Raw genomic sequence first — 12,500 nt, 5'->3', positions numbered from 1 at the left:
CAGCTGGAAGGGAAGAACATAGAGCACAAAAAGACACATAAAAGTGAATGCAGTAGACTTGCCAACTATAAGAGAATATAAAATCTAAAAATTAAAAAAAATTAAAAAATTATAAGTGAAGTATTTAAATATTAACTGTCCAAGTGACTCACACATGTCTGCTGTTTCCTGTGGTAATCGTTACACAGTGTTTGTTCTTGTATCTTGTGTACAGTGAAGTGTTGGCTCTCTCGTCTAAGATGGTAAAGAATGGCTTACGTCTGGTACACTTAATTCTATCAATAATGTTAGTTGTGATCTGTGTGTGTCATTGTTTATTATTATTTCTAGCTGCATGTTCCTTCTCTCACCGTTTTTTCGAACTGGCCAAACAGAAACTTGCCTCTGAATCATGTCAATGCCTTTGACTTCTCTTCTCGCAGTAAATACCTCGCTGTGGGTAATGACCAAGGAAAGGCTCTTCTGTTTAGGTAAGATGAAACTTAAATCGTTTAATTTAAGAACTAATCAATGGTTTGGTAATTATTTTTATAATTTGTTGTCTGTAGATTGAACCATTACAAATGAGAGTTATTAGTGTTTATGTAGGCGTTATCCTTGGTCATGTGGTCAAAACTTATGACTGTAGGGAAAACGTGCGTACAGCTGTACACAGAACAAAATTTTAAATGATTTCTGCTTGGTTTGTAATTGAAACGTGTGTTGCGCGTGGAGTACGCATGCGTAGAACGCGTTGCCACGGACGGCCTACGTGTGGGGTGAGTAGATGATGTGGAATGCTGGGGAAGCTGGAGAGGGAACGTCGTTTGAGCGCTTATAGTTCGGTTCGGTTCTGTTTTTTCCCGTTTTCTCTCTAAGCTACAGTACCGTCAGTGTTTCGTGAGGCTCCTCGTCGGACCTCAAACTTTCAATGAGAATGGACATCTTCATTGAGACGCTGACTGGGAATGTCTATGAGCTGCGTGTGAGTCCTTTCGAGACGATTTTGAGCGTCAAAGCAAAGCTTCAGCGCCTGGAAGACATTCCTATTCCTGCTCAGCGCCTCCTGTACAGAACAACAGAACTGAACGACGACTGTTATCTTCACGACTACAGCATCAGTCATGGCTCGACGCTACGACTAGTCATTTCGATGAGAGGCGGTCCGATTAACAGCAGCCGCAGGACTCTGCCTCCTCTCATTGACGACGATGCTCTGAGAGAAATGGTTGACTTCGTCGAGGCAAATCCTGAAGAGTTTGTAGAGAACGTACCGGCTCCGAAGAACAGCAGAGGGAAGCAGGTGACTTTGCTCGTGTTTCGAGAAGGAGATCAGCTTAACTTCTTTCGTGTTTTCGACCGAGGCGATGGAACCCTGACGCCATTGTCTGAATCACGTGCGTCTTCGCGCAGTAGCGGAGAATACTCTAACCGTGGACTGGAGGAGGATGAAGATGCTGTGGCTGCGTCTCTTACGTCAGAGCGAATGAGAGAGAACGAAGCGATGTTGAGCAAATTGAACTCGTTGAGGCGTCAGATGAAGCAACTGATGGAGAAGAAACGCCACATAAAACCGAAACCACCGCCTGTAAGATCGAAATCAAGACAGAAACGAAGAGTGGTAATCAATGACCGTCAGTGTCACGACTTGGTGGGATACTCAGGAGGATCACAGACAACTCTTATCTCCCAGGCAAGTGAACTGAGCAGTATGAGTAGCTCCATCCTTCCCCCTCTTCCGTCAGCAGGAAATACTTCACTCTCTCTATCTCCTAGTGCCAGTGGCAGGAAGCTGAAATCTCTTCCTCGAAACATCACACCTGCAGCAACAGCCACATTCCAAAGTGCTGCAGAGACTCCTAGTCTTCTATCATATAGCAGACTAAGTAGCCGCTCATTACAAAGTGTGGATGGGAGAGCAGGCAGCATTACTAAGGAACCCACGCTCCCTTTGCATCGAGCAGCTGGAAAGAAAGGAAAGAAGACAATAATTCACCAAATTAGCACCGATAACAAGCCTACAAGTAGGCATCGTCAAACGTCCACCATCACAAGCTGTTTACCTCCTTTACAACTGCCCACTTTCACGAAGTCAGGTCAACCGAAGAAGGCGTTAAAGCCAACAAGAACTCGATGTTCTGTCTGTCAGAAGAAGACAGGACTAGCCACATCATTCGAGTGTCGTTGTGGTGGCTTATTCTGTGCAACTCATCGATATGCCGAAGAACACAAATGTACATTTGATTATAAGGCTACTGGACGACGACTACTTCGACAGGGTAATCCAGTAGTCGAAGCTCCCAAGCTACCTAAGATCTAATTATAGTCTAATGACAAACTGTCATTTTGGGGGTAAGTGTAATATCCATGGTACAATGGGCGATATGCCAGTAGTAGTAAACTATTGTGTAGTCTTGTATTTGAACTGTGATGCTGGGAAAGCTTGATACATACACATTGTGCACTAGATGAATTTATTTTTATGATGATAAAGTCACTACAGGCAAGCACATCATAGACCAACTCGATTTCAATATTTCTTAGGCAAAACACCATTTTAGCATTTCCAGTTTCTTGTTCAATTTGGTTTTCTGTCTTTCTGCTACTTTCTTGTTTGTCATTGTGTGTAGAGGTATATATGTGTTACATGCCTAAGTCTAATGTACTCGCATATTGAGTAGGACCAAAGGTGTCGGGCAGCTCGGTGTCACTTCCACTGACCTCATCTTGCAGTAGTCTGCCTGACGGTTCATTAAATCTATACAACGTCACAATTGGAACAAATCTTTGTGCAGTCTCACGAGTTCATTGATGCATGACTCTCAATGAACTCATGGGTATGTATATAGTGTTGTTTACCTCCAATAAGCAAGCAGATAGGGTGACTGATCAACCCTTGTTATCTTGTTGTATGTATTGGTGACATTCACGACCGACCTCCACACTCGAACCTTTGGAAACAACCGAATGTATACAAAATTGATGGTGAGATTTGGTACTGTACGTGTACCTCATCAATCCAGGCATCAGTCAGTGTACATTCTAGATGCTGGCCAAGAAGAAGTGGTTTGGATAGGTCAGTCCCTTCTTGATCGTCATCAATTAGTACAGAAGCAATTATTTGCCCGTTGAAAAAGAGTGACTGTACAACAGATATATATATATATATATATATATATATATATATATATATATATATATATATATCTGTTATTGAAGGAAGTATATATATATATATATATATATTGAAGGAAGTATTGATGTGTGAATGGAAGAACTGAGTTATTGTATCAAACCTGTGTCTGCTTGGCAGCATCATATTGCAGTGCCACATGAAACCAGGTTGCCGAGGGTAGAGGCTTTGTTGACGTAGCAACACTGGCTTGTAAAGAATTATTTCTCAATAGAACGTGAATGCCTATACAGCAATACAAACGCCATTTGTACACACAATGTAGGTTGATTGTGTGCGAGATTCTTGTTTCTTAGAGAGCTGTTTATCTGCATTTTGTTTGTAATCTTTTGTATCCCTCATCTAGCAGTATTGTACAAACTCTGTATAGTCAGTATGGTATGTCAACTAGTCTGTTTGGGTCTTCCTGTCCATTTTTATGGTCTTGCATAGTTATTTACCTGCAGCTGATGTAGATCCGAAGAGAGGCTTGGTCTTTTCACAAACTTCTCGGTGACTGCACAGAGAACTGTAGCAGAGAAATCTCAATAGATTTAGGGGACAATCTCTGCTCTTGGTTTTACCTTAATGTTATGTCGTCAAGAGCAATCTCGTTCTTGCTACCTTGAATGATACCTTTGCGACCAACAAACCTTACTCTGATTGTTCCTTTGAATGGCTACACAGCAAAGATGGTTGTACTTATGTAAGAAAGCGTGACCCTCGATGGAGAGTCGCTTGTCTGACCGACAGATCGATGAGGGCATTATGCCACTGATTTCCTTGATTGAGAGCACGATTGAACACTGGGTACCATCCGTAAATGCTGTAGTACACCTCAACGTCCAGGCTGCCCATATGAATAAAATCTCTGACTTCTTCATACATGTGGTACCAGAACGACAGTGTGCAACCGGACGAAGAGATGAAATCCACACTTTCTAGAATGGCCTGCAAAGACAAGAGAACGTTAAGACCCAAACAAAGCAGTGAAAACAGGCAAACGATGGACGGCTAGAGAAAATGATCAAATATTTAGTTACCGATTTAGCTTAATATTTTTATAGTCTAAAGAAGATGCATAGGTCTGCTTTTTTGCAACGTGGGGAGTGCAAGAGAAAATAAAGCTACTACCTAGTGTTTGTAGTCACTGCTTGTCTTACCCTGTATCCCTCGACAGTAAATCGAAGAGGGAACTGAAATGGCAGGTCTAGAAAGACATAGAATCCTTTGTTACCGGTGTGATCTTCAGATGGTCCGCTACCAGCGGTCGGGGATGCTTTGTCAGTAACCGTCCAATCGACCTCATCGTCTGTTGATTGTCGGAAAATGCCCAAATCCGGTCCAGACAAATTGGCATGCCCGAACGTAATGTTTCGTTCCAGAGAACAAGCTGGATTTCTGCAATCCAATAACAATCATATCATACCATCTTGCTCTGTATATACTAGCGAGAGACCTTACCCACTGTGAGTGAGGAACATCCAAGCTGACAATGTAAAACTCGTTCCTCCAACTAAATCTTCTGTGATTCCAAGTGTAACTCCTTCAGAAGTTTCCTCCGAAAATTGCAGTAAATAGTTGCTTCTCTGTCAAGAACCAAGTATATTAGTCCTCTGTAGTCTCTGCAACAACTGAATGTTATGCACGCGGTATTACCGTCAAACAGCGATACTTCAGGTTAGAAAATGTGACTTGTGCCTGCGAAAAGACAAACACGCCTGTTCGACCTCCGTAGTGCGTGCGATCGTAGACAGCACCGCTGTCCGCAAGCACAAACGAGCCCTGGCAAAAACAGAAATTTGAATTGATATAATATGTAATATATAATATATAATATATATATATATATATATAATATATAATATAAAATATATAATTAAATAAATGCTGAAAATCCTCTCGCCTGTGTCCATCTGACACGTATATAGCCGCTTGCCGGATCCTGCACCAAGTGCCAACGATACGCAGTGTTGAATTCCCATCGAACATCACTAAACCAGAGTAATCTTGATTGATTGACGGTACCGTCAGTCTTCCAAATGGCATCTCTCAGCTCTGGACCAGGACCGGTCGCCGAGTCAATAACCTGAAGAAAAAGAAAAATGGGAAACAGCTCAGGTAATGTAATGCATAATATGTAACCAATGATTGCACTTAATTAATTAATATTGATGTGTTTTAAATTAATTAATTAATTAAATCTAATTAATTTGTAGCTAATATTAAATTTGTAACTTCTGTTTTGTCATTAATTTGTCATTTGTAAGTAACCAATATTTTTAGTAATAAATTAATTATGGAATTAACTAATTTGATTAATTTGTAGCCGATTTTTATTGCGTAGCACTTACTTATAACCGCTGCTTTCAATTAATCAAATAATTAATAATTAATATTCAACCTTTAGCTGTATGCCTCGAAATGCTGTCGGTCGAGGAGGGTCATTGCTGTTAATGTCAAACGGCTGGTGAGAACGTTTCCATATACAGATATAAAACCTCCTGTTGAGGGCAGATATAACAAGAATGTAATCATTTGCTATGTTGGTAACATCTTGTAGTATAGGTATGTGTACCGGTTGTTTTGATATCCGAATACAAAACCCGTGTAGTCGTCGTCCGTTTGTTGATCTTGACGAACGTTGTCACTGATGTAGAACGTTCCATCGTACTGCAAATAGTCGAACACGTCGTGCCCGATAGCCATTCCAGGATCGCTAAAATTAATGTTTAACGACCGGTATATTACATGGAGCTTACGGTTAACAACAACACGAAATGTTTGCCTGTTTTCTGTCTGCAGTATCTCTGCTCCGTTGCCGTTGCCGATCCAGATTGGTTCGATTTGGTTTGACTCGATCGGGTCTATTGCGATTCGATCAAATGTTGTGAAGTTTGTGAGAGTGATGTGTTTGTTGAAGGGACAGACATCCTGATACATTTTGTACTTAATTAAGTTGATAGTGCAGCTCTGTTTGGAAGAACAGATTGTTTACCAGTGAATCGACTGTGTGGTCACCATCTGCATCATCTTCACACGCGTCACCGGTACCATCACCATCACTATCCTCCTGCATGTAAATAGCACTCTCGTCGGTACCAATTGCTGCCCATTTGTCTCTAAGCTAGTTTTTTGCTGTTGTTTCTCCTTCTGTCAGCCAGTGCCATGATGCAGTTTAATCTGTTTGTCCGACCGCCTGTACGCCCGACCGCCTGTACGCCCACCCGCCTGTCCGTCTGCCCGCCTGCTCGTCCGCCTGCCTGTCCGTTCGCCCGCCTGTCAGCCTGCCTGTCCGCCCGCCCGCCTGTCCGTCCGTCCGCCTGCTAGCTCGTCCGTCCGCCTGTCCGTCAGCCCGTCCTCCTGTCCGTCAGCCAGCCCGTCCGCCTGTCCGTCCGCCCACCCGTCAGCCTGTGGTCCGCCCGCCCGCTCGTCCGTCCGTCTGTTTTCTTCTACTATTACGTCTGTGCTTTGTTGTCTTTTTATTTGTCGTTTAGTATGTTTGCAGTTGTGAGTTTTACTACAATTTGTTACTTGGATGTGTTCAAGGCTTGTGATTGTCTGTTCAGTAAATACCCATACCTGACCAGAATTTTTAACAAGACGGCAGTTGTCGACACGATCCGAAACAGAATCGCCGTCGTCGTCTGTATCACACACATCTCCCAAGCCATCATCGTCCGTATCCAACTAAGTAAAACAAAAACGTTTCTAGCCACTTCATTGTTTATAGATCAAGTTTTACTTACTGACCTGATCAGGATTTGGTGCGGACACACAGTTATCCGTGCCATCTCCGATTCCATCTCTGTCTCTGTCTTCTCCAGAGTCGCAGCTATTTCCCACGCCATCCTCATCTGCATCCACTTGATCAGCATTTGCTGTGTTCGGGCAATTGTCGCAAACGTCTCCCACTTCATCGCCATCTTTATCGTTCTGCGAGGGATTAAAGTGAAATGGGCAGTTGTCGGAAACGTTGCTAACTCCGTCACCGTCAACATCCAAATCACAAACATCACCTAGACCGTCGTTATCCGTATCAACTCCGTTGTCAGCAGTATAAGGACACGGGTCGCACTCATCGCCCCGTTTGTCTCTGTCTGTGTCGTTCTGTAGTGGATTAAATACAAACGCACAGTTGTCGTCTCTGTCTCTCACCTCATCTCCATCATCATCTTCGTCACAAGCATCTCCAACTCCATCATTATCTGTGTCCTCTTGACCACTATTAGGATGTTGACGACAGTTATCGGCCTTACATGTGACTTCAGTAAGATTGCAAGGAAGATTTGTGTCTGGTATGCCATCTTGGTCTTGATCGATGCCACAATACTTGCCATTTCCGGTATATCCACTGGTACAAGAGCACTGATATGCTGCTGTTCCTGTACTCAGACAGACACCGTGCTGTTGGTTACAATCATCTTTTGCCAATATGCAATAGTCAGACTCTATACATTGTGTGGAGTTACTTGACCACGTACCATCCCCTCTGCACACACGACGCCCGGGAGTGGAGAGAGCGTGACCGCTTGGACACACGACAGCGCACGAGCTGTAGTATCTCGTTCCGTTACACTCAACACGTGACAGAGATACGTTGGACTAAAGAGACACTCAAATAATATACGAGTTGAAGTGGAACACACACACACACACACACACACACACACACACACACACACACACACACACACACACACACACACACACACACACACACACACACACACACACACACACACACACACACACGTACACACACACACATCACACACATCACACACACACACACGTACACACACACGCGTACACACACACACATCACACACGTACGCACGCACGCACACGGGCATGAGACTTACTACAGGGAGATCACCGCAGTCAATACGCGAACATACTACTTGAGTGGCATTCCAGCTACCATCAGCACCACATGTACGCTCTGCATGGACTATGCGGTCCTTGATGACGTATCCATAGTCACATGTGATCGTACACGTGTCCCTGTATTCCTGTCCCGTGCAACTGATTGATCCAAACTGTATGTCTGTAGGTGGCAGAGGAGGGCAACGAACGATGGTCACTTTAACTTCATCCCGCAAAGAGAAGTCATGGCTCATTTGCACGGGCAGCATAGTTTCATGCCAGTTCTGTACGCTGAAACAACCAAATTCCTTGCAACAAACTTGAAGTAGGATTGTGACTGATTTCTCTTCAATCTCTGATATGGTGATGTTTAGATCACCGTCTGCTGTGTAAGTGACATTGAGGTCTGCTTTGAGAGCGGATCGTTCACCGGTTATGTGAACCAGTTGCACGGTAGAGTAGCAAAGATGAGGATTAGTGACGTGGGAAAACTGAATAGCAGAATGTTGTATGCTGTTGAATGGAAGTGATTCAAAGTAACGATCTGCCAAATCGGTATTTGCTGGTTTCAAGCAACCACTGAGAAGTGGTCCATCAATACATCTGCAGAAAATAGAGATACAGCTGCAGTCCTAGATCATTAGTGAATGACATTCACACACACACACACACACACACACACACACACACACACACACACACACACACACACACACACACACACACACACACACACACACACACACACACACACACACACACACACACACACACACCGCAACACACACACACACACCGCAACACACACACTTTACCTTCCATTTTTCAAAATGCACGAGTCTCGTGTGCACGTTTCCACCTTTTGGCAGTGCAAACCGACAAACCCAACCTCACAGACACAATCATAACTTCCCTGCTTTGGTACACATCGACCATTGGGAAGACATTGATTGGGCTCACACATCTGCTCTGCATCTATCACAACCCCCACAACAATATCAGCAGTAGCATTAAAATGCCCGTCTGTAGCAATCACTCTGAACATGTAGTCATCTTCATCTAGATGTCCTGTTACTGTGAGAGCACCACTTGCAGTGTCCACAGCAAATGGTACTGATGAAAACGGAGTCTCTAAAGAATAAGTGAGATGTCTGTGTGCTAAAGTAGCATCTCGGTCAACAGCAATGACTCTCAACACAACAACTCCTATTTCCTCATCACGAAGAATGGCAGTTCTGTATTGAGAAAGAGTGAATGCTGGCACATGGTCATTGTCATCCTCCACTAGTACTGTGATCACAGTTTGTGCAGTCATCTCTTCAGACTTGAACAGATTTTTTGACAGTGGAACATCAAGAATGCTGGACAGCAGTGCGTCCACTTGAACAGTATGAATACCTTGGATCTCTCTGTCAAGTGGACGAGTTAATGTGACATTTCCTGATGCATCAATATTGAATTTATCCGTTTCTGTGCGCAATTCAAAGTATATGGAGAGATTCCAAAGGGATGGCACAAGATGCACAGAAAGCAAATGAGTGCCGTTAATCGTCGACTCCCTAACTGTAATTCTGTATTCTTCTTGATCAAAACTCATAGAGACATCGATATGACAGCCTGAAATACAGTCCTCGACATAGCAATTTCGTGGTGCAGTCACATTTTCGTAGAGACATGAATTGAGACATGCTGCCAGGTAGATTGATGTCCGATTTTCAAACGAACGAGGAAACGAAAATGGACAAGTCACTGTTGTAGAAGTCACAACCCACAGCCACGGAACTGCTGCTGAAACAGCTAGGTAAACATAGATAGGTAGAGTTCCGGGCCTAGACATGCATATCAGCACGTGAGAAAGTACGATTACCTAACAAAATTGTCGGAAGAGACGCAGACTGGCAGACACCCTTCTCGTTCCTTCTAGCCATTTTGCAACCTGGTACCGACCTCACGTGACATCTCGTGAAATTTCATGAATAAACTTTTCTTTCAGAGACGGAGTGTTACTAGATTTCGAAGACAATACCGTCTGACTTACACATGATAAAAGACGGTAAGTATTTGACTCCCAATTTCTACAAAATTCTAGATTAATTAATAGAGTGACATCATCACACGCACAATCTGCATACAGACAAACAAGCAAAAGGTTTCGTAAAACGAAGGTATTGTACGGTCGGGTCTGCTTTCTAGTTGCCAAACATGTACAGATATGGCATGCAAGCGACGATAGACTGCGACCTCTCGCGTCCGGTCTCCTTCGAATTCTTGAAAGGTCGACGTCGACGTCGACATCGACGTCGAGCTCGAGGCGGGGGAGGAGTGGAGACAGAGCCATCTGTATGACTCTGAGTGGAGACACTCAACAATGATTGACAGGTCCGTCACGTCTACGGACAAACCGGATACAAAGAAGACAGAAATACGTCCGGCGAGGAAAACGATCGACAGACGCGCGCACACACACACAGCGAACATAATGCAATCACGCATGCGCAAAGTGATGGCAGCACAATCACGCGAAGTTGTCTGTAGTCGAGCGCTTGTCTGGACACGAGTGTGTAAAAGAAATAAAGCGCACGTTAATTTACGTGGATTCACGCAGCTCAGTAACCCTACAACGTCTCGTGGCAGCTCATCACAGTCAAGTGAGAAACACACACTTTTTCTCTCTTTTCTTCTATTCTAGAGAAACGTGCTTGTGGTCTAGGGATCTACAGTAATAGAATTGTTCTTCGTCAATGTATTGGTGGCAGTTTTGGTCCATTTAAGGCTTCAACTTTTCATTCATCAGGTTGGACTAAATTTTCTTGACTGACTTCACAGACAAAGAAATAAAAAATATTAAAAATATTAATTTTATTTATTGATATTTATTAATACTATCAATATTATAAAATATGTTAAATATTATTTTATGTTAATATTAATTAGTAATAAGTAACAGCATGTATTAAATATATTAATTATTTATATTTAAATATATTAATTATATTTAAACATTATTTTATATTAATTACGTATATTACTTTAATGTGTCGCTATGCCTCTCCTTAATGGGCAAGTGGGGTCTTTACCCCCATCTGGGCGCCCACCAACCTGGCAGGTCAGCCCAGCAGGGTACATGTTTCTGTGTAGTCCACACGGCGATCAATGACTAGCCAATTTGATATAGATTGCAGGCATTATGGTGACCGCGAACTCGATACAGCACGCCTAGTGGATATAAATGACCACCAGGAAAGCACTGAACATCATCGTCAACGGACCGTTTGCCAGAACACAGGAACTCCCCAATGACTGAAATGAGTCATAGTCTCATGGATAAAGCTAGAGAAACATGAAAAAGAAAGACAGACAAGTTTCATAATTTACTGTTGTCACTGGGGTTTGAACCTCCAAACCATGGAGTGGTAGCCATTGTCGCTAACCACTGAGCCACTGCGGTGACTTTTATTAATTATATTTAAATATATTAATTATATTTAAATATATTATGTATTAATTAATTATCTATATTCATCAACATTTGTTTCTGGATGTCTGTCTCTCTATTTGTCTGTCCACAGACCAGTGTGTCTACCATCTGTGTGCCTGTCTGGTTACCTTTATCTCTTGCTGTCGAATTATTGTTCACAATTTGTTTGTTTAGCAACGAGTTTACAGAAAGATTTTTATGAGTTACTTGGAGTTTCTCGGGATTCTAGTCAGGATGAGATAAAGAGAGCTTATTATCAAGTGATTGCAATACACTTGCCAGGTGGTTGTTGGTTTGACAATGATGTGAGTGTTGAATGTTATTAGTTGGCGAAAAAGTATCATCCTGATAGGAACAAGGATGACAAGAAGGCAGCAACGAAGTTTAAAGAAATTGGGGAAGCGTATGAGGTTATATACTAGTGTGTGCGTTTTCTCTAATTTTCTATTTGTTTGTTTGTTTGTTTGTTAGTTAGTCTGTTTGTTTGTCTTTTTTGTTTGTCTGTTTGTATGTTTATCTGTCTATTTATCTTTTTTTGTTTTCTGTTGTTTGTCTCTATTTGTTTGTTTTCTGTTTGTCTGTCTGTCTGTGTGTCTGTTTGTTTGTTTTTTGTTTGTTTTTTGTTTTCTGTTTGTCTGTTTGTTTGTCTTTCTGTTTGTTTGTCTCTGTTTGCTTGTTTTCTGTTTGTTTGTCTGTCTCTGTCTGTTTGTCTATCTGTTTGTTTGTCTGTTTGTTTGTGTGTCTATTTGTCTGTCTGTTTGTTTGTCTGTTTGTCTGTCTGTTTGTTTGTCTGTTAATCTGTTGTTTGTTTGTCTGTTTGTTGTTTGTCTGTTTGTTTGCTTGTCTGTTTGTTTGTCTGTCTGTTTGTTTGTTTGTCTCGGTTTGTTTGTCTCTGTTTGTTTGTCTTTCTGTCTGTTTGTCTTTCTGTCTGTTTGTCTTTCTGTCTGTTTGTTTGTTTGTCTCTGTTTGATTGTTTTTCTGTTTGTGTGTCTGTTTGTTTGT

At 42.4% G+C, this 12,500-nt stretch overlaps 4 protein-coding genes across 5 annotated transcripts in view; 3 read left to right on the top strand and 1 right to left on the bottom strand.

Annotated features, from left to right (window-relative positions):
• Positions 1 to 677, top strand: part of LOC134189550 (U3 small nucleolar RNA-associated protein 18 homolog) — a 5,891-nt gene extending 5,214 nt beyond the window's left edge. The window contains exons 12-14 of the mRNA XM_062657858.1: positions 215 to 263; positions 331 to 470; positions 549 to 677. Of these exons, the coding sequence (XP_062513842.1) occupies positions 215 to 263; positions 331 to 470; positions 549 to 567 (208 nt within the window). The 3' untranslated portion in view covers positions 568 to 677. The remainder of the gene's footprint in view (positions 1 to 214; positions 264 to 330; positions 471 to 548) is intronic.
• Positions 678 to 735: 58 nt separating this feature from the next.
• Positions 736 to 2,476, top strand: LOC134189524 (AN1-type zinc finger protein 4-like). The gene has a single exon (XM_062657823.1). It carries the CDS (start codon positions 911 to 913, stop codon positions 2,297 to 2,299), a length of 1,389 nt encoding a protein of 462 aa, XP_062513807.1. The 5' UTR covers positions 736 to 910; the 3' UTR covers positions 2,300 to 2,476.
• On the bottom strand, positions 2,437 to 10,081 carry LOC134189523 (uncharacterized). Of its 2 annotated transcripts, none has more exons than XM_062657822.1 (20): positions 9,888 to 10,081; positions 8,836 to 9,817; positions 8,017 to 8,623; positions 6,905 to 7,756; positions 6,734 to 6,841; positions 6,150 to 6,224; positions 5,940 to 6,085; positions 5,730 to 5,870; positions 5,556 to 5,655; positions 5,058 to 5,240; positions 4,811 to 4,936; positions 4,616 to 4,740; positions 4,315 to 4,552; positions 3,899 to 4,102; positions 3,736 to 3,830; positions 3,613 to 3,680; positions 3,276 to 3,397; positions 2,990 to 3,121; positions 2,839 to 2,930; positions 2,437 to 2,737 (listed from the first exon to the last, which is right to left on the bottom strand). In XM_062657822.1, exons 1-20 carry the CDS (start codon positions 9,946 to 9,948, stop codon positions 2,623 to 2,625), a joined length of 4,572 nt encoding a protein of 1,523 aa, XP_062513806.1. In that variant the 5' UTR covers positions 9,949 to 10,081; the 3' UTR covers positions 2,437 to 2,622. The 2 variants fall into 2 exon arrangements, 1 of the variants encoding a protein (XP_062513806.1); XR_009971502.1 differs by having other exon boundaries at positions 2,690 to 2,737; positions 2,990 to 3,066.
• A 442-nt stretch (positions 10,082 to 10,523) lies between these two features.
• Positions 10,524 to 12,500, top strand: part of LOC134190243 (dnaJ homolog subfamily A member 3, mitochondrial-like) — a 7,237-nt gene continuing 5,260 nt past the window's right edge. Inside the window, exons 1-4 of the mRNA XM_062658684.1 lie at positions 10,524 to 10,668; positions 10,731 to 10,814; positions 11,673 to 11,758; positions 11,825 to 11,908. Coding sequence (XP_062514668.1) covers positions 10,524 to 10,668; positions 10,731 to 10,814; positions 11,673 to 11,758; positions 11,825 to 11,908 — 399 coding nt within the window. The remainder of the gene's footprint in view (positions 10,669 to 10,730; positions 10,815 to 11,672; positions 11,759 to 11,824; positions 11,909 to 12,500) is intronic.

This window comes from Corticium candelabrum, chromosome 14 (genome assembly GCF_963422355.1).
Source record: "Corticium candelabrum chromosome 14, ooCorCand1.1, whole genome shotgun sequence".
NCBI classification, from domain to species: Eukaryota; Metazoa; Porifera; class Homoscleromorpha; order Homosclerophorida; family Plakinidae; genus Corticium; species Corticium candelabrum.
This window is presented reverse-complemented; position numbering and strand designations above follow the sequence as displayed.